The 24182-nt window shown below is 35.4% G+C and overlaps 1 protein-coding gene across 3 annotated transcripts in view; it reads left to right on the top strand.

Annotated features, from left to right (window-relative positions):
* The window catches only part of mettl25.L (methyltransferase like 25 L homeolog), a 95537-nt gene that overhangs the window by 9469 nt on the left and 61886 nt on the right, over positions 1-24182 (top strand). For all 3 annotated transcript variants that reach the window (XM_041586293.1, XM_041586294.1, XM_041586292.1), the window contains exons 3-4: positions 14435-14599; positions 19343-19449. In XM_041586293.1, coding sequence (XP_041442227.1) covers positions 14435-14599; positions 19343-19449 — 272 coding nt within the window. The remainder of the gene's footprint in view (positions 1-14434; positions 14600-19342; positions 19450-24182) is intronic.

A 24182-nucleotide genomic window follows, 5' to 3' on the forward strand; every position in this document is an offset into this window, starting at 1 on the left:
AACGAAGAACAAGGAGTGTGGTCAAGGGACAGGACGAGTCAATACAAATCAGGCAGAGCAGTACACAATCAGGAGACTAGAGTGTAGTAGAGGTCACAAGCCGGATCACTACACCAATATCGCAGTACCAAAACAGGATCTGAGAGAGTAATCAGTACACAGGCAAAGGTCAGGACAGGCAGCAAACTAGACAAGGTCAGGGACAGGCAGGGTCAAGAACAGATCAGAAACACTAGAAATCCCACCCAGAAACTTTTGAAAATAGACCTACGTTGGGCAGTGAACAATTGGGTATGGTCCCTTTAAATATTCGACTTTCGCACCAAGCAATTGGTGTCAGGTGCAGTGGAACGCACCCAAAAGCGACACAAGCGAGCGTCATTAGAATCTGGCATGCAAAGGAAGCGGATGTGGCAACCGTCCCCTCCAATAATATTACACCCATTTAATTTCTCAAGGTTGCTATTGTATGATTTAATTTAATTTTCTATTACAAATACAACTTGAAAATCAATGCAGCTGAATTGTTAATAAAGGGGAAAATAGGCCGCTCCCCTGTGTGCCAGTGTAGCTCCATTTCTTAGTTAGTGCGGTCCAGGTGCTCTGCCATCAGCGTCCCCACTGGAATCATAGTAGCTGAAAAGATGAAAAGGCGGCACTCACGGTTAGATAAAAAGGTGGTTTATCCCAACAGGTCACTGACCAACATCACCTGACGCGTTTCGGGAGTAACTCCCTTAATCATAGGCTTAGTTACTCCCGAAATGCGTCAGGTGATGTTGGACAGTGACCTGTTGGAATAAACCACCTTTTTACCTAGCCAGAGTGCAACCTTTTCATCTTTTGAGCTACACTGAATTGTTAATGTGTGCAGTTGTCCATTAGGTGGTAGTATTGAGTAAAGTATTTTATAGTTGAGTAGGAAAACTTTCGATATGTTTTTCAAAATAAGATGCAGGGTATATGAAATGTGTTAAAAGCTGCACAGAAATTGTTTTCTGCTGCAATTTTTAAAAGGCCCAGCACTGTGTAAACGGCACTTTATTTAACCCCTTCACTGCCGGCTGATTTGACGCTTCTGGCTTCTACTATAGATCGATAGATAGATATAAACACATTTATCATAAACAAAAATATAACTAATTTGGAAGTCTCATGTCTCCTGAATGTGCCAAAACACTAAAGGGTCTATTTATCACGTGATGTTGCTCATAGCAACCTATCAGATCTTTGTTTTCGTTTTCTAACTGTTGAAATCTAATTACTTCACAGGTAATGCTTCACTCCACCTTTTACACAGCATGATAAATAGACCCCAAAATATTGATAGTTTTATGGAGATTTCTGGCATATAGGTCAAAAACTGCAGTATGCTACCAAATTTCCAAAGCACTGCTTCAGAAATCTGCATAATTTAGATTTCAAGGTCAAACATTCAACTAAACATTTTTGGAAAGAACAAATTCTGATGAATCCATAATGTATAAGTATGTTTTTCTATTCCCAAATACATTCCAAATATGAATGTCAAGGGTCTACTGGACAGTTTGATGACCAATGTGCTTTAAATTTACCAAGTATTTGCCCCAAAACAAAAATATCCACATATGATCTATCATTCCTGTCATTCCAGCTTCTTCAAAACCAACATTTCTACTGCATTTATTTTTAAAGCTATATATTTTTTTGAAAGTACAAATTGGTAAAAATAGGTAAATATGTCTTGCTTCTCCAAACTACCAAACCTTAAAGCTTTCCTAAAGTTACCGGTATTGATAACATTTCTGAAAATCATCTCAATCACCTTCATCACTCACAAATCTTTAGGTAACAAGATAAAACACCATCAATGTGAATGCCAGGGGTCCACTGAACAGTTTGATGCTCAATGTACGTAGGTGTATGTAAGAATGGGGCATGTGGGAGCCCAAAAATGAAAATCCCCCCATATGCTCTATCATTTCTGGCATTCCATCTACTGCAGAATCAACACATTTACTGCATTTTATGTGGGATAAAGCTTCAAAAAAGTTTGCACCAGAAGTTATTTATTTTCTGAAAGTACACACTCTCCCGAATCCAAAATGGGTAAATGTCTTACGAATTCAAACTACCAAACTGCATAGCCTTCCTGAAATTAGCAGTATTGATCTCACATATCATTAGGTACCAAGATAAAACTTCAAAAAATGAAAAGCCAAAAATATGAAATGCTGAACATTTTAGTGCCTATTTAGCTTAGGCTTACCTAAGATGCGACTTGTAGGGACCCGAAAATAGAAATAACCTATACCATCTATCATATTTTTGTTTTTAGTTACTGCAAATTGAACACATTTACTGCATTTGATGTAGGGCAGAGCTGCAAAAAAGTTAAATCATCCAAGAAAGCCATATATTTTTGGAATTTTTACTACCCCTTGCTAAACTGGTACTGAATACTGTGATAAAGGTTTTCTCCTTGATTTTGTTAATTCTGCTTCCTAACTAAAATAACTGTGCCTTTAATTACTCGGAGATATGTGGCAATGTATTGCTTTTATTGCATTTGTAACAAAGCATTGGATGACATTAATGAGTCTATTGGCAAGACAATGACAAGCTGCTTTTATATGCAATGTGTATATTAATGCATGCAGATGGTGCCATAATGATACAGTCTCGCTCCCACAGTGTATTTTTACAGTGTAATTTAGAGACATCTGTTGTGAGATGTCTGTATATTATCTTCTAAATGAGCTTTGTGTGAACAAATATTCTCATTTTCCACCAAATGCCTTCTTTCCAGAGAGGCTTTGCCATTAGACAACCTCTTTCTCATTCATTTTATTGCCGATATTTGAGAGGATTGAATTCTTGAAGTTAATTAAAATCTAATTCGATAGTAAGTTATATTTTACTCTAATCAAGTAATTGACTCTAAATGTTAAGAATATATAGCTGAGTCAATTCTAATGATATTGTCTTGTCACATTTCTGTTATTGATTATGCAATAACTGTATGAGCCAACACATTGCAGCAAGACCCATTTGTGTGCAACATATGGGTGCTGATTTACGTAATGTTTATGGCCTTTCCCTAGCCTCTCTTTTTTTTCACTGGATGGTATATATATATTCACATGGCTGTGATTTTTTAAGGTACGCTTATTAGATTGTATCAGGTCTATAAAATGTTCTTTACATTTTCACGTGGTTTACTGCTATACTATATTGACTTTACATTTTACTTACACCCAGAGCCGTATTTAACATATAAGCACCTGGGGGTTTGTGCCTGGTGAGGAAGCTTTAGGCAAAAATATACCACAAGTTCACTAGTGGATGTAGATGAAAGAGAGGTTGGCGCATTTGTGCAGTGAAGTATGATAACCCGCCACCTGCCATTTGCCAAAGGAAGGGTGCAGGCTGAGACCCAGTGCCTGGGGCAGCACCAGACCTAAATACAGTCCTGCATTCACTTTTTCTATTCAGAAATTACATTTTTGTAATTAATATTATAAAAGGGATGCTCCCTTTTATAATCATCTTTTTATATTATAGATCAATATATTTAAGCAATTTTGCAGTTTATCCGTTTTTAATGACTGCTATTCCTATCTGCCTATAAAATACAATCTGGCTGTTGGGTACATCTTTTCAGTAGTCAGCCAGCTCAGCAAAGTAGTCAGACCAATCTGCAGGAGAGCAGGGGGCTAGGCTTAGGGAACTGTTCCAAACAATTAAAAATCATGAAAAGTCTGCATATTTTTAATTGATGTATATTGCAAAGTTGTTTGAAATTAGGTTTACTTTTCAAAAAGCTAAAGTTATATTTGTGTGAAGTTCCCCTTTAAGTGCTATGCAGGTAGTCAAACCTATACTCAATGCTCTTATCTGATGCCATCCCTAGGACCTGAGTATCCTGACATTGATGGGTTTTGGTGGTATATCTATCTGATCTTTCAGTCCAACTGACTTTAGAGATTAGGGGCATGTAAAGTTTTCACCACTACAGTGCTCTTAGGGAGAACATGGATAGTAAAATACAGACAACTACCTGTTACAGCTTATCATAGAAGAGCTAACAGCAGGTACCACAAATGGGCAGCAACCCAACTTTTACTGTGGATAAAATGTCAGGCCTGAAAAGGCTGCTGTGCCTGTGACGTTGCTGTGCCTGTGACGTTGCTGTGTTTTGACAGAATAGACCTAAATGATTTTCATATGTTATATTACCTTATATTAATTATAAAAGCACTCGGCCTTCAACTTTGTGCTCTTTATATAGTCATGGAAGTCTTCAGTGGCTTCTAATATATGTATATTTTACAATGAGGATTTAACCACTTATTGATACAATTTCATGACTTAATCTATATAAGCTGATTTTATTTTTTTAATGCTAATAACAGAGTTACTGTAATGGGCACAGTTGTTGAAACATATAAATTAGTAAAATATGATATCTCACATTAGCAGGAAATTACTAAATAGTACTTAAGCATCTGATATAAATTTAAGAAAAGTATTTAGGCTGAACACATTCAGCTGCAACTGGTGTTTATTTAAATGATAGTGGTTTTAGTTACAAACTCACACAGCTAAAATGTGGCTTGCGTGACTTGTATTCTTGTTATTAGTTATCATTTAATTAATGCAATACAACTTAGAATTTTTTTTATATGTAAAAAGCTCTTGTAGAGAAGTGCACAACTCAAATGGGGAAATTCACTTCTAAAAGAATTATGCCCTCTAAAAATACATTCACTGAGCTAAAAATTAATTGCATAAGAAATTAATAGAAAAGGTTGCAGTTGTCGAACTCCAGATTTAACTTTTCTTCCATTTCTTAAAGAAAGCCTAGCTGCAACATTTTACTTTTTTCATTAGAAAGCATGCGATTAACATTGTTATTATTCTTTATTTATACTGTGCTGACATATTCTGCAGTGCTTCACAGAGACTGCACATTATTTATATCAATCCCTGTCCCAGTGGAATTTACATTCCAAGGTTCCTATATATACACACATTATGGTCAGTTTTGTCAGGATCCAATTAATCTACGTATATGTATTTGCAATGTGGGAGGAAACCACAGTATCTTGAGTAAACCCATGCCAACATGGTCACAGCATCCATGTAGATAGTGCCCTTACTAGAATTGAACCTAGGACCCCAGCACTACAGCTATGCTGCACCACAATGACTGTACAACAATTCTGGTGATTGCTTTATTTTTGTACATGGTCTGCGTAAATAAACATTTATTAAGTAAAATGAGAGAATTGGTTGGGGAGGGGGTTCTAAATATTTTTTTATTTGCTATCCCTTTTTATGGGTTTCATTTAAAGAAAACTGGCAGCTGTTTAACTGAAATATTTGCGGTTTACTTTGAGAGTGGCTTAATAATTGTACATTAAAAAGATAAAAGCAACAAAACTGCTCCTCAATCCTTCCAGATGTTGCTAAGGAATTGCCTAAACCAAATGTGTTTCCATTAAAATTAAATCTTCAGTGAATAATTTATAGATCAAAGATTATGAGTCTGGTTTTACTTATCATGCATATGCTAAGAAGGACTGATTATCGTGGCATGGTGTCTAGGAGTCAAATAGTTAGTTTGGATTAGTACCAAAAAGAGCTGTTCAGTTATTTGTAAATGTTTATAAGAGGCCAGCAAAGGTGCAGAAAAAATACAGTGCAACAAAGTGTATTCAAAAATATGTATCTAACTACTGTCAACATATTATTTATCATGTAGCGCAGTCCTGAGCGGGTCCATTTTCTGAGACCAATACCCAACCCATACCCACAACCCAGACCCGTAATTTACCCCCATTGATTCACTACTCGGCCCGGCCTGCAATAATTCTACCTCGATTTTTCTTTTTTCCCCCCTAATCTTTACCCAGGAATATATATTATTAAATCATTCTTTGCATCTTAAAGGAGAATAAAAGGTTAAAACTAAGTAAGCCTCATCGGAAAGGTCCACCTAAGTATACCAGCACAAGTAATGCTGCTCTGAGTCCTCTGTCAAAAGAAACACTGCATTTCTTTACTTCTATTGTGTACACATGGGCTTCTGTATCAGACTTCCTGACTTCAGATAAAACCTCCTTGCCCCGGACGTGAGCATGCTCAGTTTGCTTCTCTTCCCCCCACCCCTCCAATCTCTGCTGTAATCTGAGCCCAGAGCTATAAGTGAGCAGGGAGAGACTCAGGCAGGAAGTGATGTCACACCAAGCTAATACTGTAGCTGCTATTCTAACCAAGCTAATACTTTAGCTGCTATCCTAAACAAAGCTTCTAGAGCTTTTTACTCAGATATGGTAAAACATTCTACAGAATAAATATAGCATTCTAGCTTGCACTATTGCAGCTAATCTATTGGCAATAAAATGCCTCTTTAGCTTTCCATCTCCTTTAAGCGGCTTACAACAGCTTACAAGGGAAGATATGGTCAGTAAAGAGCATGATGTATTTTTTTTATTATAGTGAATAATCAGTCTTTCATGTCAAGTATTCCAGTTATAATTTTAAAAGAATAAGTGAAGGCAAAAAAACATTTTAGTAGTCAATCAGGCGGCAGTTATTTCATCTATTCACTATGAACAGAAAAAGAGGCAGCATGCTGATTGCATTGGCTGAATAATTAGGTTTTGTGCAGTTAGGTTAAAATTGTGTGTTGTTTAAAGGGCTTATTATTATAAAAGGCCACAGGACAATATTGTATTCAGCTTTAAATGCTCTTAAATGCTATCCACAAGAGTTGCACCTACACACGCTCCTTACAATTTGTGTCTATGGACAATTGACTTGACAAGGTTTTTATGCCAGGGTTCATTTAGTGGCGTATTTATAAAAAAAAAACGGTATCTTTTTAGAAATGGTACTGGCAGTATAATTCAAATGATCTCACAGAGGTAAAAATCACAAAGGAAAGAAACATATAGTGCAGACATCATTTATTGGCCCCCATTCCAGGGAATACTCAAAAGATAACGGTAGAGTAGGCAAGGAAGCAATAAATAAGTAAAGAACAGTAGAGACGGTTGTAAAGTCAGATCACAACAGTGATAACAGCCAATATTCACAATATGTTTTGCTGCACCGGTGCCCTGAATTTTTTGAGGGAGCTCCGCGTGTGGGCTACCATGTTTTATAGTGCGCATGCACATGATGAGTGAGTCTCACAAGTTGACTATTAACGTGCACCTCTGGTGGGGTTCTTGCTCTTTTGGGCATTGTTTCTCTTTTTTCTGTTTGTCTTATTAATTGTATGATGAGTTTTATGTTTTTAATGAAACTTCATGAACTACGTTTACTCCTTTACTGTTACTATATTTTAACCTTGGTTTCTGCTCATTGCAACTCACACATAACTCGGCTAGATGAAGAACTGCTTGCTTGAACAAATGTGCATTATTGTGCATAAGACATATGATGTATCAAATTCCTCCTGGCTATATCTTAGTAGCATTTGCTCTTGGAAAACAGACCTTGAGATAGACTTTTCATTGTTCTGGCTCATTCTGAATAATCCACATAATGTTTGCAAAGACATATGTCATAATTTGCCATTAGAAGTTCAGCCAGCTTTATATAATGTGCCTTTCCTTGTGTATTCTTTACTGTAGAAAGTTGTCCATGGAATATTAGCCTTTAAGTTATGTATTTGCTTGATGTATGCCAGAATAAAGCTTCCATTAAAAGGTATGTATCCCACAGGACACTCCTACCTTAACAGATGGTCTGCAGACTTGAAGGTGTCTTCATTGTACTCACTAATAAGAGATGTGAAGCAACAAATGTTCCAAATGAAATGATAATTACTTTTTGAATTATTGTGAAGGTGTCCAGAGACAGACCAATAATCCCTCTAAGGAAAATGTTGTGCATGCCTTTTTGTAAGATTTTTTGTTTTTTATGGACATTAAGGGGCAGATTTATCAAGGGTCGAATTTCGAAGTGTAAAAAACTTTGAAAATCGACCATCGAATGACATTACTTCGATATTCGAAGTTGAAGGTTATTTTTATCGAATTTGCCCATATTCGGTCGAAGTAAAATCGTTCGATCGCACAATCAAAATCCTTCTAAGCGAACCATTTAATCGATTGATCGCACAATTTTACTTTGACTTCTAAAAACTTAGCCAAATGTTGGCTATAGGTTCTAGGAGGTCCCCCATAGGCTAACATAGCAATTCGGCAGGTTTAAGGTGGTGAAAAATCGAAGTCAAACTTTTTTTTAAAGAGACATAACTTTGATTTTCGAAGTCGAACTTTTTTACTTCAAATCGAAGTCGAATTTAGGCCTATTCGATGGTTGAAGTTTTTAAATTCGAAAATTCACTTCGACCCTTAGTAAATGTTCCCCTAAATTTATCGAGTATTTCCAGTTTCTATAAAAATAAGGCTTATTTACTCACCACACCGCAATGTGCAAAGTGCAATTGCCATGGATTTTTACCCACAATGCATTATTTTTGTTCCTACAATTCCTGCATTAGTGCACTGCACCTAATGCAATTGATAGTGATGATGTTAAGATTAATGCAAATGCATCTGTCATTTCTGGCACTTGACATGCGAGGGAAGTGGGCATTCGGTATCCGGTATCCATGGGGTATATTTATCAAAAAGTGAAGTTAGAGATCACCACACCGCAATGTGCAAAGTGCAATTGCCATGGATTTTTACCCACAATGCATTATTTTTGTTCCTACAATTCCTGCATTAGTGCACTGCACCTAATGCAATTGATAGTGATGATGTTAAGATTAATGCAAATGCATCTGTCATTTCTGGCACTTGACATGTGAGGGAAGTGGGCATTCGGTATCCGGTATCCATGGGGTATATTTATCAAAAAGTGAAGTTAGAGATCGCCACAGTCTTCTAGAGTGAAAAATATGCCACTCTCCATTCATTTCTATGGGATTTTTAAAAGAGTATTTACCAGTGGGTGAAAGTTCATCCTTTGGTAAATAGGATTATTGATTAAATAAATTCGAAAACCCATAGAAATTAATGTAAAGTGGCGGAATTTCACACTGTGGTGATCTGTAATTTCACTTTTTGATTAACATATCCCCATAAATTCACCTGGAAAGGTGAATTTCAATACTGATAGAACCAGTAATGCCTTTATGTTAAGGTGAACTGCACATATATATAATCCCTTAACCTGCTGCCAGTGGCTTCTCATCCTTCTAAGTGCACTTTGGCACATCATAGTGTCATTACGCTTTTATAATGTTAATTATATTAACCTCTCATGACCAAACGAGGTGGCCACAGGGACAGTAGTTAGTGGTACATTAGTCAAGAGACAAAATGAATAATAATCACTCAACAGCTGATGATATTGGCTTGGAAGTCTAAAAGAAAGTTAACATAACCTAGTACAAAATTACTAGGGATCCAGGGTTAAGTTCGGGATTTGGCCAGGATTCGGCTGAATCAGGATTCGGATTCGGCCGAATCCTTCTGCCTGGCCGAATCAAATCCGAACTGAATCCTAATTTGCATATGTAAATTAGGGGTGGAGAGGAAAATCACATGACTTTTTGGTCACAAAACAAGGAAGTAAAAATGTTTCCCCTTCCCACCCCTAATTTGCATATGCAAATTAGGATTCGGTTCGGTATTTGGCCGAATCTTTCGCAAAGGGTTCGGAGGTTCGGCCGTATCCCAAAAAGTGGATTGGGTGCATCCCTAAAAATTACATTTTATTAGATTAACATGTAGGCTAAAAAGACTGGCATTGATACTAATTCACCATAAGACTGGCATTGATACTAATTCACCATATTGTAGTAAATATGATAAATATAATCTTAGAATATGACAATTTATGTTGGGAAATCCATAAACCATCTGTTGTATATGGTGAAAACAGAAGAATTATAACTCCATTATTGAAAGGCTCTTGAAAATACCTTGTTTGGGGACCTTACAATGGTACAGTATGTCAACTTCCAAACACCTTTTTCAGTTCCATTTTTCCCCAAGTAGTACACCATAAATAACTTTTTAGGAAAATGTTAAAAAATATGACAGTGTTTCTATTTTAAAAATGTATTTCCTTAATTTTACTCTCTCTGGTTTTTGTCACCTGGAAGCATTCATTAACAAGGACCTAATGTCTCAAATTGGGTATTAAATATATGACTCTTAAGTTATGTAAGTTATAGTGCTCTCACATAATTCCATATGGGGGTTTTGTTTAATACACCTGCAAATCATATTGAATATAAATACGCTTTGAGAATTTCCAGAATCATCATGACTGCATGGAGAAGAACATGCAATGTTTTGAGGAAAGGTTTTTTTAGCCTGTGGTTTTCTTTTCCATTTGTGTCTTCCTGGTTTTCCTAGGTGTTAGTCCAGGTATTTAGAGCCTTACATTTTACCAGATTTATACACTAAGGTGAATTACTATTTTAATGTTTTCCCCAAAAGAAAAATGTAAATGCTTTTATGGTCTTTCTAAATGTACTGAGCTAGCACCTCAAGCTTTGCAGTACAGTGTCGCCTTTATTCCTGATTTTTCCTTTATTGCTGGTTCTTGCCATATTAGCCATTAGATGCACAGTAGAAGGGATGCATGATTGGGAACTGGTTTATGTCATGTCAAGTTTAAGTTATGGCTCATGCCTAATATTAACTGAAAAACCTGTGATGTCAGGTAATATACACAGAATATGTATGTCTCTTATTTAGAGTAGTTATTTCTCTCTGATTGACTGTTTATTTTCATTATGATAAATTACTTCAAAATCTATTAGGATTTCATTCCCAGGAAAGAAAATACTTTTGAGAGCCTTTTGCTGGTTTTAATGCAAACAGTGGAATGTTGAATGCTGAATAGCAACAGTGTGTGAGTACAGAGCACATTGCAAACGTCAATCTGTTTATAATACAGCTCAAAACCAAATATGTTCACTGACAGAGACGTGTTTCCTTTCATCAGTTTTTATCATGAACAGCCACATTTAAAGCTTGTTAGGCTGGAGCAAAATAAATTTTCATTTAACTAGGTAGTTCATGTTGAAATATACCTGTATTTGTAGAATGATGTTGATAGAGGTATTCTACGACATTTGGCATTTGGCTCTTGATATTTTATTCTTTTTTTAAATTATTCAACCTATTTCAACCTAACTCACACTTCACAAATCATTTGATAGAGAATGCAAGCTAGTTTCTATTGGTGCACTTTTGCTAAAGGTGGCCAAAGATGTAACACAATTGGAAAAACAGATAGTGGTAGATAACTTCTGAACTTTCTGTTGAATTTTGAAAGCATTTTTTTTTGGTGGTGTACAAGTTCAGTGCCTTTATTTGCTTGTATTATTTGTGGTTCATTTCAATGTGTTTGCATCATATCATGTTATGAATACAGTGACTTCTAATTTTTACATACCCTGATTTTAAGTTGTCCCTCATTTTACATTGTTTTTTTTGTGGTCCCGTCAATATATAATTCATAATACATTTCCCTGATTTTACATTTTTGCACCATTTTTTTTTTTGGTCCCCTGAAAAACATAAAATGGGTGTACTATAAATATATATTTTACACTATTTTAGAATAGAATAATGACTTTGTCATACCCATGTTACCAGGTAGCACACCAAAAAAAAACAGATGTTTGGTGCTCACTGCAAGGATGTCACTCATCTCTCATATGTGAAAAATTTAAGCTATATCAAAACATACCCTAAAATCCATATGCCTCCTCCTCCCCTGTGGATAACACAACACTCCCATCCCAGCACATGATTTAACACCTTAGAGGCCTCTAACAACAAATTCCAAATGCTAACAAACCCCAGACAGAGGCAGAGTATGTCACACACAGGGTGCATAGGGCAGGCAGAGTATGGCACACAAAGAGAGCATAGGGAAGGCTGAATACAGCAGGAGACATTGTGGGAGTTAAGGTATATTTTGTGTGACCCACTAAGTACTGGTTACAAATACCCCAATACAATGAATAGAAACACATAGTAGACAGGCACCTGCTTTGTGAACACTTTCAACTTTTGAACTTTCCAGCATCCGATTCTAAAATTCATTTTAAAAAATATCATGGGATTGACTCAGGCAAATCAAGGGACCTGAATTGAGTTTGAAGCTGTCATAGAATGTATTGTGCTATGGTCTCTTAAGCAATGAACTTATTAGTTTTTGTTTCAATATTAACCTGTTGGTTCTGTAACAATGTGCTTTGGATTTCCCAGTGGCTAGCACTGTTGAGGTTGTTCATGAACTGATTCTGTTTTTAAAGAGAAAGCTCGCACCTGATATTTCTTTTTTTCCAAGTGTTGGCAGTTTAACAACATCTTGTACAGAATCCTCCTTGTAAATTCATTGTGCTGTAATGGAGCCAGGACAGTCAATAAATCTAACTTTGAGATTTTTTTTCCAAGCTAGGTATTAAAATGTTCTTGTGTCTTGGAAACAAATAGGTAAATGCGTGGCCAAGCATACATTTAGGAACACATTCTATAAGACACGATATTCACAAAATCCAGATGATCTATCTGTGTGGTTTCAGACTTTTTCACAGCCAGCTTATTGAATTTCATACCCTCAGTCATATATAAACTGTAACATCAAGATGTTTCCTTTCCTGCATCAAATTAATGTTGTCCAAATAAGCATTTGGAATGAAAGTGAGTGGAGAATTAGATGAAAGTGTACTTTTCTTCCTATTTAATTCCTAAAGTAGCCCAAATAAATAGGGATTGAGATGTATTTATTTCCCACTTTAGGCTTCCCATTCGTCTCCATCTCAGATTAGTTGTTAAAATCTAGTGTTTGATACTAGTTACTCAGATTTTTTTTTACTTTGGTTTTCTTCATCAATGCAATGCCAATTTCATTGGTGGTTTCTTACTCAAAGCTGTTTATGGAAAATTCAAAAATGAATGAATTATGTTGCTTATTTAAAAGCATGATTAAAAGTAAAGTGGTGAAACATCTTAGTGATAAAATTCTCAGGAAAACATATCCCTGTGAAGTAAAGTAACTTTTATTGGCTACAGACAGCACAGTGGTCACAACTGAACCAGGATCCAAGATCTAAGGAGACTCCTTGGGTATGTTTCACCATGGGATAAAAAGCTGCCGGTTGCTAAACAAGCTCATCTTTGACCCATCACATAAGCTTCTGAGTTTGGACTAATTCATCCAATGGGACACTGATCAGATCGTTTATGAAGCTTGTGCAGCTGCAAACATACCTGTTTATATTTTTATTGCTAGGTATAGATAGCAATTGTATTTATTTTGTCCACCCATTTGATATCAGAGACTCAGTTCAAAATGTGCCAAATTAGCAGCCAATATCTGGCACCTTAGTTCTCCTCATGTGGCAGATTTTCCAACACACATTTCCTCACCCTGACAAAAAATAGAATTATGGCTACTGGAATTTGCCGTAGATTTAAAGGGATCCTGTCATCGGAAAACATGTTTTTTTCAAAAAGCACCAATTAATAGTGCTACTCCGGCAGACTTCTGCACTGAAATCCATTTCTCAAAAGAGCAAACTGATTTTTTTATATTCAGTTTTGAAATCTGACATGGGGCTAGACATTTTGTCAATTTCCCAGCTGCCCCTGGTCATGTGACTTGTGCCTGCACTTTAGGAGAGAAATGCTTTCTGGCAGGCTGCTGTTTTTCCTTCTCAATGTAACAGAAGGAGTCTCAGTGGGACACAGGTTTTTACTATTGAGTGTTGTTCTTAGATCTACCAGGCCGCTGTTATCTTGTGTTAGGGAGCTGCTATCTTGTTATCTTTCCATTGTTCTTTGGTTTAGCTGTTGGGGGGGGGGGAGGCGTGGGGTGATATCACTGCAACTTGCAGTACAGCAGTAAAGAGTGATTGAAGTTTATCAGAGCACAAGTCACATGACTTGGGGCAGCTGGGAAATTGACAATATGTCTAGCCCCATGTCAGATTTCAAAATTAAATATATAAAAAAATCTGTTTGCTCTTTTGAGAAATGGATTTCAGTGCAGAATTCTGCTGGAGCAGCACTATTAACTGATTCATTTTGAATTTTTTTTTCCCCCATGACAGTATCCCTTTAAGTGTGGTTAAATTGGCAGTTGGGTTGTGTGGCACATTTAATCATAGTGTCATTGCTCATTTGATTCATTTAGGAAGTTATTCTATATTATTGTTTCTATGTATTCTGTTTGTTATGCTTTTATAGACACTAAAGCCCATAAGAAAAAAATTCGATCATTTTTTCAGCCAGCTTTGTGTAACTGGGTAATTTTGAATGTTTTTTCACTGCCTTACGATGTGCAACAACTTTCTAATATGTGCTGTGTCTGTTAGTGAAAAGACACATCTTATATAGGATAAAAAAAAGTACAAGGTATAATCTAATAATAATTGTAATGCCTGTTTATTTCTCCTCAGATATTCCTGATATATCCAGGATTTTTTCTGGCCCTAATCAAGAACTGGTGAATATAGAAGCTTTTGTTGAGGCATCTCACAGTCATTCACTTGCTAACTTGGGACTATGCATTTCTGTTGAGGAACTGCTTGAAGCTCTTGCTGTCCATGAAGCAGGAAGCCCTGGTAAATCTACATTTTCTAAAGACTAATTTAATTTTTGCATTTTGGAATTTTTGTACAGGGCCCTTTCACATAAAACACCTATTGTCGCTTACTATCTCATGTACTGTATGTGTTAAACTCTTCTTGCATGTAGTATTTCCACAGAATGTCTGGCTGTGAACTTATATATGTATGTATGTATGTATATATATATATATATATATATATATATATATATATATATATATATATATATATATATATATATATATATATATATATATATATATATATGTATGTATATATGTATGTATGTATATGTATATATGTATGTATATGTATTTATGTATAGAGCACCAACATATTATGCAGTACTTTACAAAGATTATGCATGATTCACTTCAGTCCCTTTCCTATCAGCACCCTGCATCTCTACGTACACACACACTCAAGAAAAGTTTCAGATATTTTTTTTGTACACTTACAAACCCATAGATGTTTTAGTAGAAATCACACTGAGTCATGTAAAATATTCTTTAGTCTGTTAAGAGAGCCTTGTGTGGGAGTGCACAGAGTTATTCCACAGAACCAAAGGAAATGTGCAGCAGAGGTATGCGTTATACTAAGTATATTTTCCCTCTATCTGCTAAGGACTTGTATAGATCTAAATCAACATTACTAGTTGTAATTGAAAACAATGGTGGGAGGGTTGTTCATAAAGAGCTTTTGCCTATTGCGGACCAGAAATATTTATTTTCCCTTATGGTCGACATACTTTTGAACCTACCAGGAATCTGACTGAACAACAGCTATGTTCAGACAGTTATTTTAAACAAGTAGAGCTGCCACAAAGTGTGAAATTGCTGTTTTCACTTCCTACTCTGCTGACGCATTCTCCACCTACAGAGAAGGAGAATAGGCAGGTTACAATGTTATTTTGGACAGACTGCTATTATCCAATACAATGACAGGATAGCCTAGCATAATTTTGTCCTGAGGTGACATACTTGCCCAAATGTTTGATCTGTATACTCACAATAAGCCAGACTTCATCGCCAAGTTAGGAAGTGTACAGGCGAAAAAGAGTAGACTCAGGCAGAATCATGTGTGACTATGTCTATTCTGCTTCCAATCTTTATGATTTTTAGCAAGTAACTCAACTTCCCTGTGACTCAAGATGACAATTATTAGCTCTTTCTGTGCAATAATTATTCTGCACACCACTGTGTCATATATAAGAATAAAGAAAACATATATAAAAGATACATTTGTAAGGCCAGAGCGCATCACATGCATACTGTAAAGTTTATGCATTATATATTTTTTATAATGAAAAGAGGCCTTTCTCGCTAGTAGGGTAGTTGATTGAAAAAAGGTCACAATATGAGAAAAGCCAGGCATTTCAGAGATGTTGCTGCTGCAGAACTTTTGCCAGCACTTACTTTTATAACTGTAGTGACTACATGGAATCTTGTCTGCTGTCTCGCCCTTTAATTTCCTCTTGAGGATCCAATTCCCAAACTAGCTTCATGGACTTTTAACTGGTACCTATTTTATTTGCACTACAGATTAGGTCATTTGAACTCCTGAACTTTGCTCACTTAAATGTGATAATCTATAATGTGTTTGTCCCAAAAAAAAAACCATAAAAGGAGTGAAAATTCACAGTTGTATTTTTATTTTAATGTATGTTTTCTGTGATTCTTATGCTACTTCATTCATATGCCCTTTATTGAGCACTAATAATAATTCCTTAAACAAAGGAGTGTAAAGTTATTGTGTCTTATTGCACATATTTATGGTAGAATTGTGCTGTCTGGTTTGGGGGGGGGGGTTGAAGTCTTTTTACTTGATATTTTGAAATGTAATATCAAATAATCAGTTGACATTGTCTAGCACAGTAGATTTAATACATGACAAATTTCAGCACAGGGAGTTTCTTGCAATTTTTCATTTGAAGTTAATTTTACCACCCCAATATATATTTCACAACTATAAACTAAAAATGATAGAATAGTATGAATGAAATATATTTATATATTTAGATTTGACTAAATGTGCGTAATTAACTTGGAACTGGAATATTTAAGATTAATTTACTTAATAAAAGAAGTCAGAAAAATCTCTTTACTATAATTTTGTAATTAAAGGGGTTGTTCACCTTCAACTTTTTTTTTTAAAGGTTTTTATTTTGCATTTTCAAAACAAACAACAAATACAAATAAAGCAAACCAACATGCTTGGCACTTGCATTACTACTGTTTCAATTATTTTATGTTTAATGACAGTTCTAATACAGAAAAATTAAGTGACATATTCACCAGTTATCAGCATACACTTTGGGCCAGTCTAACACTCTAGTTTTGAGATAACTTTTAGTATGATGTGGAGAGTGATATTCTGAGACGATTTGCAATATGTTTTCATTTTTTATTATTGAAGGGTTTTGAGTTATTTAGCTTTTTATTCAGCAGCTCTTCAATTTGCATCTTAAGCAATCTGGTAACTAGGGTCCAAGTTACCCTAGCAGCCATGCAATGATTTGAATAAGAGACTGGAATATAAATAGGAGTGGGCCTGAATGGAAAGATGAGTAATAAAAAGTAACAATACATTTGTAGCCTTATAGAGCATTTGTTTTTTTAGAAGGGAATCAGCGACACCCATTTGAAAGCTGCAAAGAGTCAGAAGAAAAAGGCAAATAAATATAAAACTATAAGAAATAAACAATGGAAACCAATTAAAAAGTTGCTTAGAATTGGCCATTCTATAACATAATACAAGTTACCTTAAAGGTGAACCACCCCTTTACTGATGATATTACGTTACATGCTGCATCTGATCCCCCATGTTTCTCTACGAGTAGGCTGCCATATTTGTGCAGCAGAAGTCCATTAGCATTAGAAACTCTGACAGGTTGAGATGGGACAGTCAGGTTGGCAAAACAGTCAGGTTTAGGAATTTTAAGTAACAAATACTTACAAAAGCAGACCTGTTTACAAAAAATGTTCTACGTGACCCATAGGTAATTCTTTGTGTACATTAATATTTTGAAAAGTTGTTTTTTAGTGTCAGTATCACTTTAAGCACAAAAACTCGAATGTAAAACTTTGGCATCTAAAAGGTTGAGAGTTCTTAGGCAAAATTCAAGTCCTTTTTTTGAGCTTTTAAACTCACAAATTCAAGTTTTTTGAGCATGTGTGACTCATCTATGAAAATATAGATTTGTTCAAAGCTCCCTATTTGCAGTGTCATTGGCTCAGAAAGAGCAGCAAAGGGAAATTATTGATCAACTCAGCCAAAGTTTATGAGGAAGCAAAACCATGCCAAAACATGCCTTGTTTACTGACGTCTTTAAATACTTTTCGAATAGTGAAATAAAAGACACCAACTATATAAAAAAACATTAAAAAGTGAAAATAGCTAAGAATAATGTGGAGTGTTAATGGGCCATTTCTTGTTTCCATTAATTCCATATTAAATTGTCATATATAGATGCAGAATCTCCCAAAATGTCAGTATCCACCAACTGAACCAAAAGAAATTAACTACAGAGAGTATTTGTCTCTCTTTTGCTATTTTCTGCTCTGCTGGTCCTGACTGTATGTACCATTAAAACAACATACAAGAACAGTGCAGCCTTCCAACCTAGATTCCACTAAGCGACTTCACAATATACACTGAACATTTAAAATGTTTTTCTGGGTTCAAGATACAAGACAGAGCAAACTATTTTTTGGTATTACACATCTCACAAAGTGGACATAGCATTATTATTAATTTCAATGAATATGCGTTAGCTTGTGTACTAATGTACAGGTATTAGATGCGTTATCTGGAAACCTGTTATCCAGAAAGCTCAGAATTAGGAAAGGCAGTCTCCCATAGACTCCAATTTATTGAAATAATCCCGGTCTTTAAAAAGGATTTCTTGTTTCTTTGCAATAATATAACAGTACCTTATAAACCTTATTGGAAGCAAAACCAGCCTTTCATGTTTGAATTATTTTTTAGTAGACTTAAGGTATGATGATCCAAATTATGGAAAAATTTGTTACCTGGAAAACTCCAGGTCCCGAGCATTCTGCATAACAGGTCCCATACTTGTAGAGCTTAACAGAGATCTACAGTGGGGACTTAGTGAGCCATCTACATAAAGTTTGCTGAATCTGCACTTAAGAAGTTAGCTTATAGGGGAGAATGGTTTAATTCCTGTATACTAAATAAAATTGGCACAAAAACTCATAAACAGGAATATAGCAGTGAACTTTTCCATAACAGATGTTATAAAGGAAGGAAGTCCCTTAAATACTTCAAAGACAATTTCAAACAGCCAGCAAGTAATATACTGCCATGTGCTTTCTTACTGGGGCATTTGTTAATCTAATCACCCCAGGCAGATGGAGACCAGAAACTTCAATCCGTTCATTTTTTTATGTTAAAAGCAATTACAGGCCTGAATACTGTAAGTAATAATAGCAACAGCATTAAAAGGTGCTTGTGTGCAACAGTGTTAGACTGTGCCAGGCTTCTAAGAGGACTACTTCCTCATGCAATATAATTATAAGTGACAAAAAGTAAAGAAAACTGCAGAATTGGGAAACAAGTAATACAATAAAATGAAAAACATATATTATTTTCATCTACATATACCTCCTGCATGCCTTATATTGTTATATGTGTAGTAAAATGTATTTATTGCAGTAAGTTATTTTAATGTGTATTTTTTTACTGTTTTTTAATACTAGTCTCTTTCTTGAACAGATAATGAAGTAAAGACAGACCAGTTTATGAATGATAAAAAATCACATGAAGTTTTAGTTATGTCACAATTAGTGCAAAGCATTGCAAACGTTTGTGGAGTAAAAGAGGTAATCTATATTACTGTACAGTATTCACATTTGGACTGTTCCCTTATGCATATTGTAATAACTGTAATAAAATCCAGAACCAACACAATTATTCACAAAAAGAGACTGGTGCAAGTTCTTTAAGTGGGCACAAACCACTGTATATCATAAAGAATTCACTGACGAGCACCATAAAAGTGGAGAAGAGTTAAAAAATGTCTTTAACCCTGGACAAAAAAGCAATGTATAAAGCCACCATTGACCTATTTTTCAAGTTAGAATATCCTGTCTCGTGCCTCCATACACAGGCCGATAAAAGCTGGAACCAGACCGAGTATGCAGCTATGTGTGGGGCCCTCCGACGGGCTACCCCAATCTATATCTGGCCCGAACGTCGGCCAGATGTTGAGCGGCCAGGGCAAAACATCCGTCAGATCAGGGCCACATCTATTTGTTGATGTGGTCTCAGGATCTGACCGCCTGTATGGCTTCCATTCTGATCGGCCCACGATCGGATCAGCCCAATATCTGCCACCTCAATGTGGGCATATCGGGGAGAGATCAAATGAGTGAATCTCCCTGTGTATTGCCACCTTAAGCAAAGGTTAGAGATACATGTGCTGAAAGATTTACTTAGCACTTAATATGTGCTTACATGATATAGAAAAGGTCTAGATTTGGGTGTATTGTCATATACTGCCAAACATTAAGGATGTTATTTATCAAAGTTGGAGTTTTAGAGGTTTGTGAGGTCTTTTACCTCGAAATTTGAATGAACTCACAACTCAAACGTTTTCTAATTTATGAAAAAACTAATTAATCAAGTTTTCGGCAAAATAAACCTTGTATCACTGAAATTAATCGAGTTTTTAAGTGAAACCCACCAAAAAAAACCCAAACATCATGAAAGCTACAAACATATTCAAATGGTTGAAGGGACCTCTGCCATTGACTTCCACATGACCTTGACAGGTTTTAGCTGGAGCGTTTTCGGATTCGAGCTATTTCCAGGTTTGGGGTATAATAAATCTTGAAAACTTAAAAAAAAAAAAATATAACGAAAAAAAAAAATCACTTTTTTTTTTAACCGGAAAATACAAGTTGTAACTGAAAATTACCCTCACAAACTCAAAATTTTCAGGTAAAAATCAACTCGACCATTGATAAATAACCACCTAAGTGCTGCAAAAGATGAACAATCAATAAACATAGCATTTGAAAATATTTACCCTAAAGTGGGAAACAGTGGCTTTAAAAAGTTTAAAATGTGCACATTTGTAATTTAAGTGACAAAAAAGCTACTAATAATAGAATAGCATTTCCTCCAAACTACAGAATAAAAAGCATAGTTTTAGAGGCCAGTTGAGAATCGACTATCCATATCGTTAGAAGAAGAGGTTTTAACTACAGATAAAAAACAGCTGATCACCTATGAACCTCACATGGGTTGAGGTTGTATGATGTCAGTAAAAATATTGTGTCATTGTGTCTTTCCCCTCAGACTTGTACACATTATCATTAGTAGAAGAACAGGTATGAGATCTATTATCTGATTCAGGTCCTGCCCTATGCACCCTCATAGGTCTTCATAAATTGTTTTCCTATATTACTGTTGACTTATACATGTGCAGGGAGATTATTTAGCTCATTGTTCGCGCCCTTAGTTCGCAACAAGCTTACCGATATAATAGAAAAACATTGAAACATTGGCGTCTCAGCCATTCAATTAGTCATAGTTCAAGAATGTCTCAGACAACAATTGAGTTTTCATCCCAAATCATATGGCTGCATAGTTAATATATTAATGCACATTCTCAGTACTTATACTGAATTAATTTGGAGTCATTAGACTTGACTTTCTACATTTCCTTACAATACATATCCTCTGGGGAGGGGGCATCATAGAATATATATATATATATATATATATATATATATATATATATATATATAGATAGATAGATAGATAGATAGATAGATAGATAGATAGAGATATATATATATATATATATATATATATATATATATATATATATATATATATATATATATATATATATATACACAAATTCTTTATAAAATCCATTAAAGCCTACTGATTTTCTGATAATAAATGTACTGAATCCAGGATTGGCATTTTTTGCAAGTTAGACAGAATTTATAATTTACCACAACTGATGTAATTGACTGTGGGCAGTTTAGTTCAAGACAACTGAGCTTGAAACAACCAACTTAAATTCAAACCTATGTAAATTGGTAGTATGCAATAGTTTAATTAGTATGAAATATTGATATAGTGCAACTAGGCTGAGATGTTCCAAGTGACACACACAGAAATAGATAACCTTAATCGAAATCGGTTTCTAAAATACATGTTTCCCTGTGACCTTCAAATTGTATAGTTAATGTAAAACACAGGTGCATGGTATTCTACTCAATCTATTCTTCCTCTGCTGTAATTTTCCCTGTATAACATATAAACCATTTATATATGAGAGAAAAGCACCTTCCAGCTATTAAAAACCTGCTTCTTGGTTATTAAAATTCTCATGCTTGTTTCTTCTACCTTTTAAAGTTAGACTAACAAGGAATTATAAAGCTTCAAGAGACTTTATACAGCATAATTTGCCAAATTAGTCTATAAAACACTTTGTGGAAAAGGAGATTTAATTAAAAAATATAGAGCACTGAAATAATAACATGTGTTTTACACCAGTGCAGATATCCTGTGGATAACTTTTTTCTTGTGGTTTAACATTATAAAATAGTAATGAATTTTTCAGTACCATTCTCCAACAACCACAAAACCTTGATCTACAATGGGTGGTTTCCAGTAAGTATTTTTTTTGTGGCTTTTTATTGGCTCATTTTTATGAAATCGTTATCCAAGGTTTCAATACTTCTTTCCAAATTAATTACTATATTGACACTTTCAGTGTTCACATCAATAATGCAAACAATGAAAACCACCACGAGAACATAGAAAGTACAGTACTGCTCCAAGACAAAAACATTGAAATATTACAGTTAATACATATCATAGCAGACCTTTGTCAACTAGAGAACTTGGCACATAGGGACATATGTGTAGATGGCATTTGCTTGCATTTCAGGGCACAAGCAAATTAAATGGTTTTGGGTGTCATGACGTGCCCAGCCTCCTCTGTTATTTGCAGGGCACAATAGTGAGCTGGAGGAAAGTGTTGGCCCATCATTGCCATAAAGCCATACATGTTAAAGGCAATGCTTTAGCTTCCTTTTCCTTTAAGTTTTCTTAAAGTTTCCATTTTCAGAGCATGTTCAGAAATCTGGGGATTGACTGTTTTGATCATGTTTGTGCTATTTACCTGTGCTTCTAAACTAGGTGACCTTGATCTTTTCTGTTACAGCGTATCCTGTTTTTGTTAAACAGACAGGTGCAGTTAAACTGTTGAGTTGTTGTTAATGGTACATTCTCTAGTTGGAGTAAGGTTCTTATTGGGGTCCCTCAGGGCTTGGTATTGGGTCCACTTTTATTTAACTTGTTCATGAATGACTTAGGGGAGGGTATTGTAAGTAATGTATCCGTGTTTGCAGATGACATGAAACTACCCAGCACAATTCCATCCAGGATGTGGCATCCTTGGATCTTGACAAACTGGCAATCTGGGCAGCTAAGTGGCAAATGAGATTCAATGTTGATAAATGTAAAGTCATGCACCTTGGATGTAAAAATATACAAGCAACTTATACCCTTAATGGAACTGCACTAGGCAAATCCATAATGGAAAAGGACCTTGGAGTCCTTGTAGATAATAAACTTTGGAGTCAGGAAGGAATTTTTCCCCCTCTGAGGCAAATTGGGGAGGCTTTTTGCGTTCCTCTGGATCAACTAGCAGTTAGGTAGGTTTTAATAGAGTTAAAAGGTTGAACGCATGTCTTTTTTCAAGCCTTACTGTTACTATGTAACTTGTAGCATCCTTAATTTAGAATTTTTTTATCTAGAATATATATTTTATAGAGTATAATGACTGCATAGTGAAATCTTCTTTATAAAAAGACAATATGTCTTTCTTGAATTAAAGGAGAACTAAACTCTAAAAAAGAATATAAGTAGAAATGCTGTGTTTTATATATACTGGTCCTAGTACCTCAAAGTTTCAGCAGCCCTATAGCAGTATCAATCCAGGCCTTTAAAGGAGAACAAAAGCTTAACTAAAGAAGTAGGCTAGAAATGTTGTACATAATATTTTGGGCTTCTGTGCCAGTTCAAGGCACCCATAGCCCTTTAGCAGGGAAGATCTGTGCCTTCAAAGATTCTTCTGTAGCTTCCCATCTTCTTTTCTACCAATTTACTGCACATGCTCTGTGCTGCTGTCACTTCCTGAGTTTAGGGACCGACGCACAAGATACTGAATATACAGTTAGGCCCATAAATCTTTGGACAGAGACAATTTTTTTCTAATTTTGGTTCTGTACATTACCACAATGAATTTTAAATGAAACAACTCAGATGCAGCAAGGAACTAAAGCCTTTTTTTAATACAATTACTTCATTTCAGGGGCTCAAAAGTAATTGAACAATTGACTCAAAGGCTATTTCATTGGCAGGTGTGGGCACACCTGCCCATGAAATAGCCTTTGAGTCAATGGTTATATGAGTCACAATCTAAGGCTGATTAGTAATTAATACAGATAATTACTACATCGCAGCACAGAAACCAGTGCAATTAGCATCAGAATTTAATAATCAGCCCTGTAACATCAGCTTATAT

The sequence above is a fragment of the Xenopus laevis genome, chromosome 3L (genome assembly GCF_017654675.1).
Source record: "Xenopus laevis strain J_2021 chromosome 3L, Xenopus_laevis_v10.1, whole genome shotgun sequence".
NCBI classification, from domain to species: Eukaryota; Metazoa; Chordata; class Amphibia; order Anura; family Pipidae; genus Xenopus; species Xenopus laevis.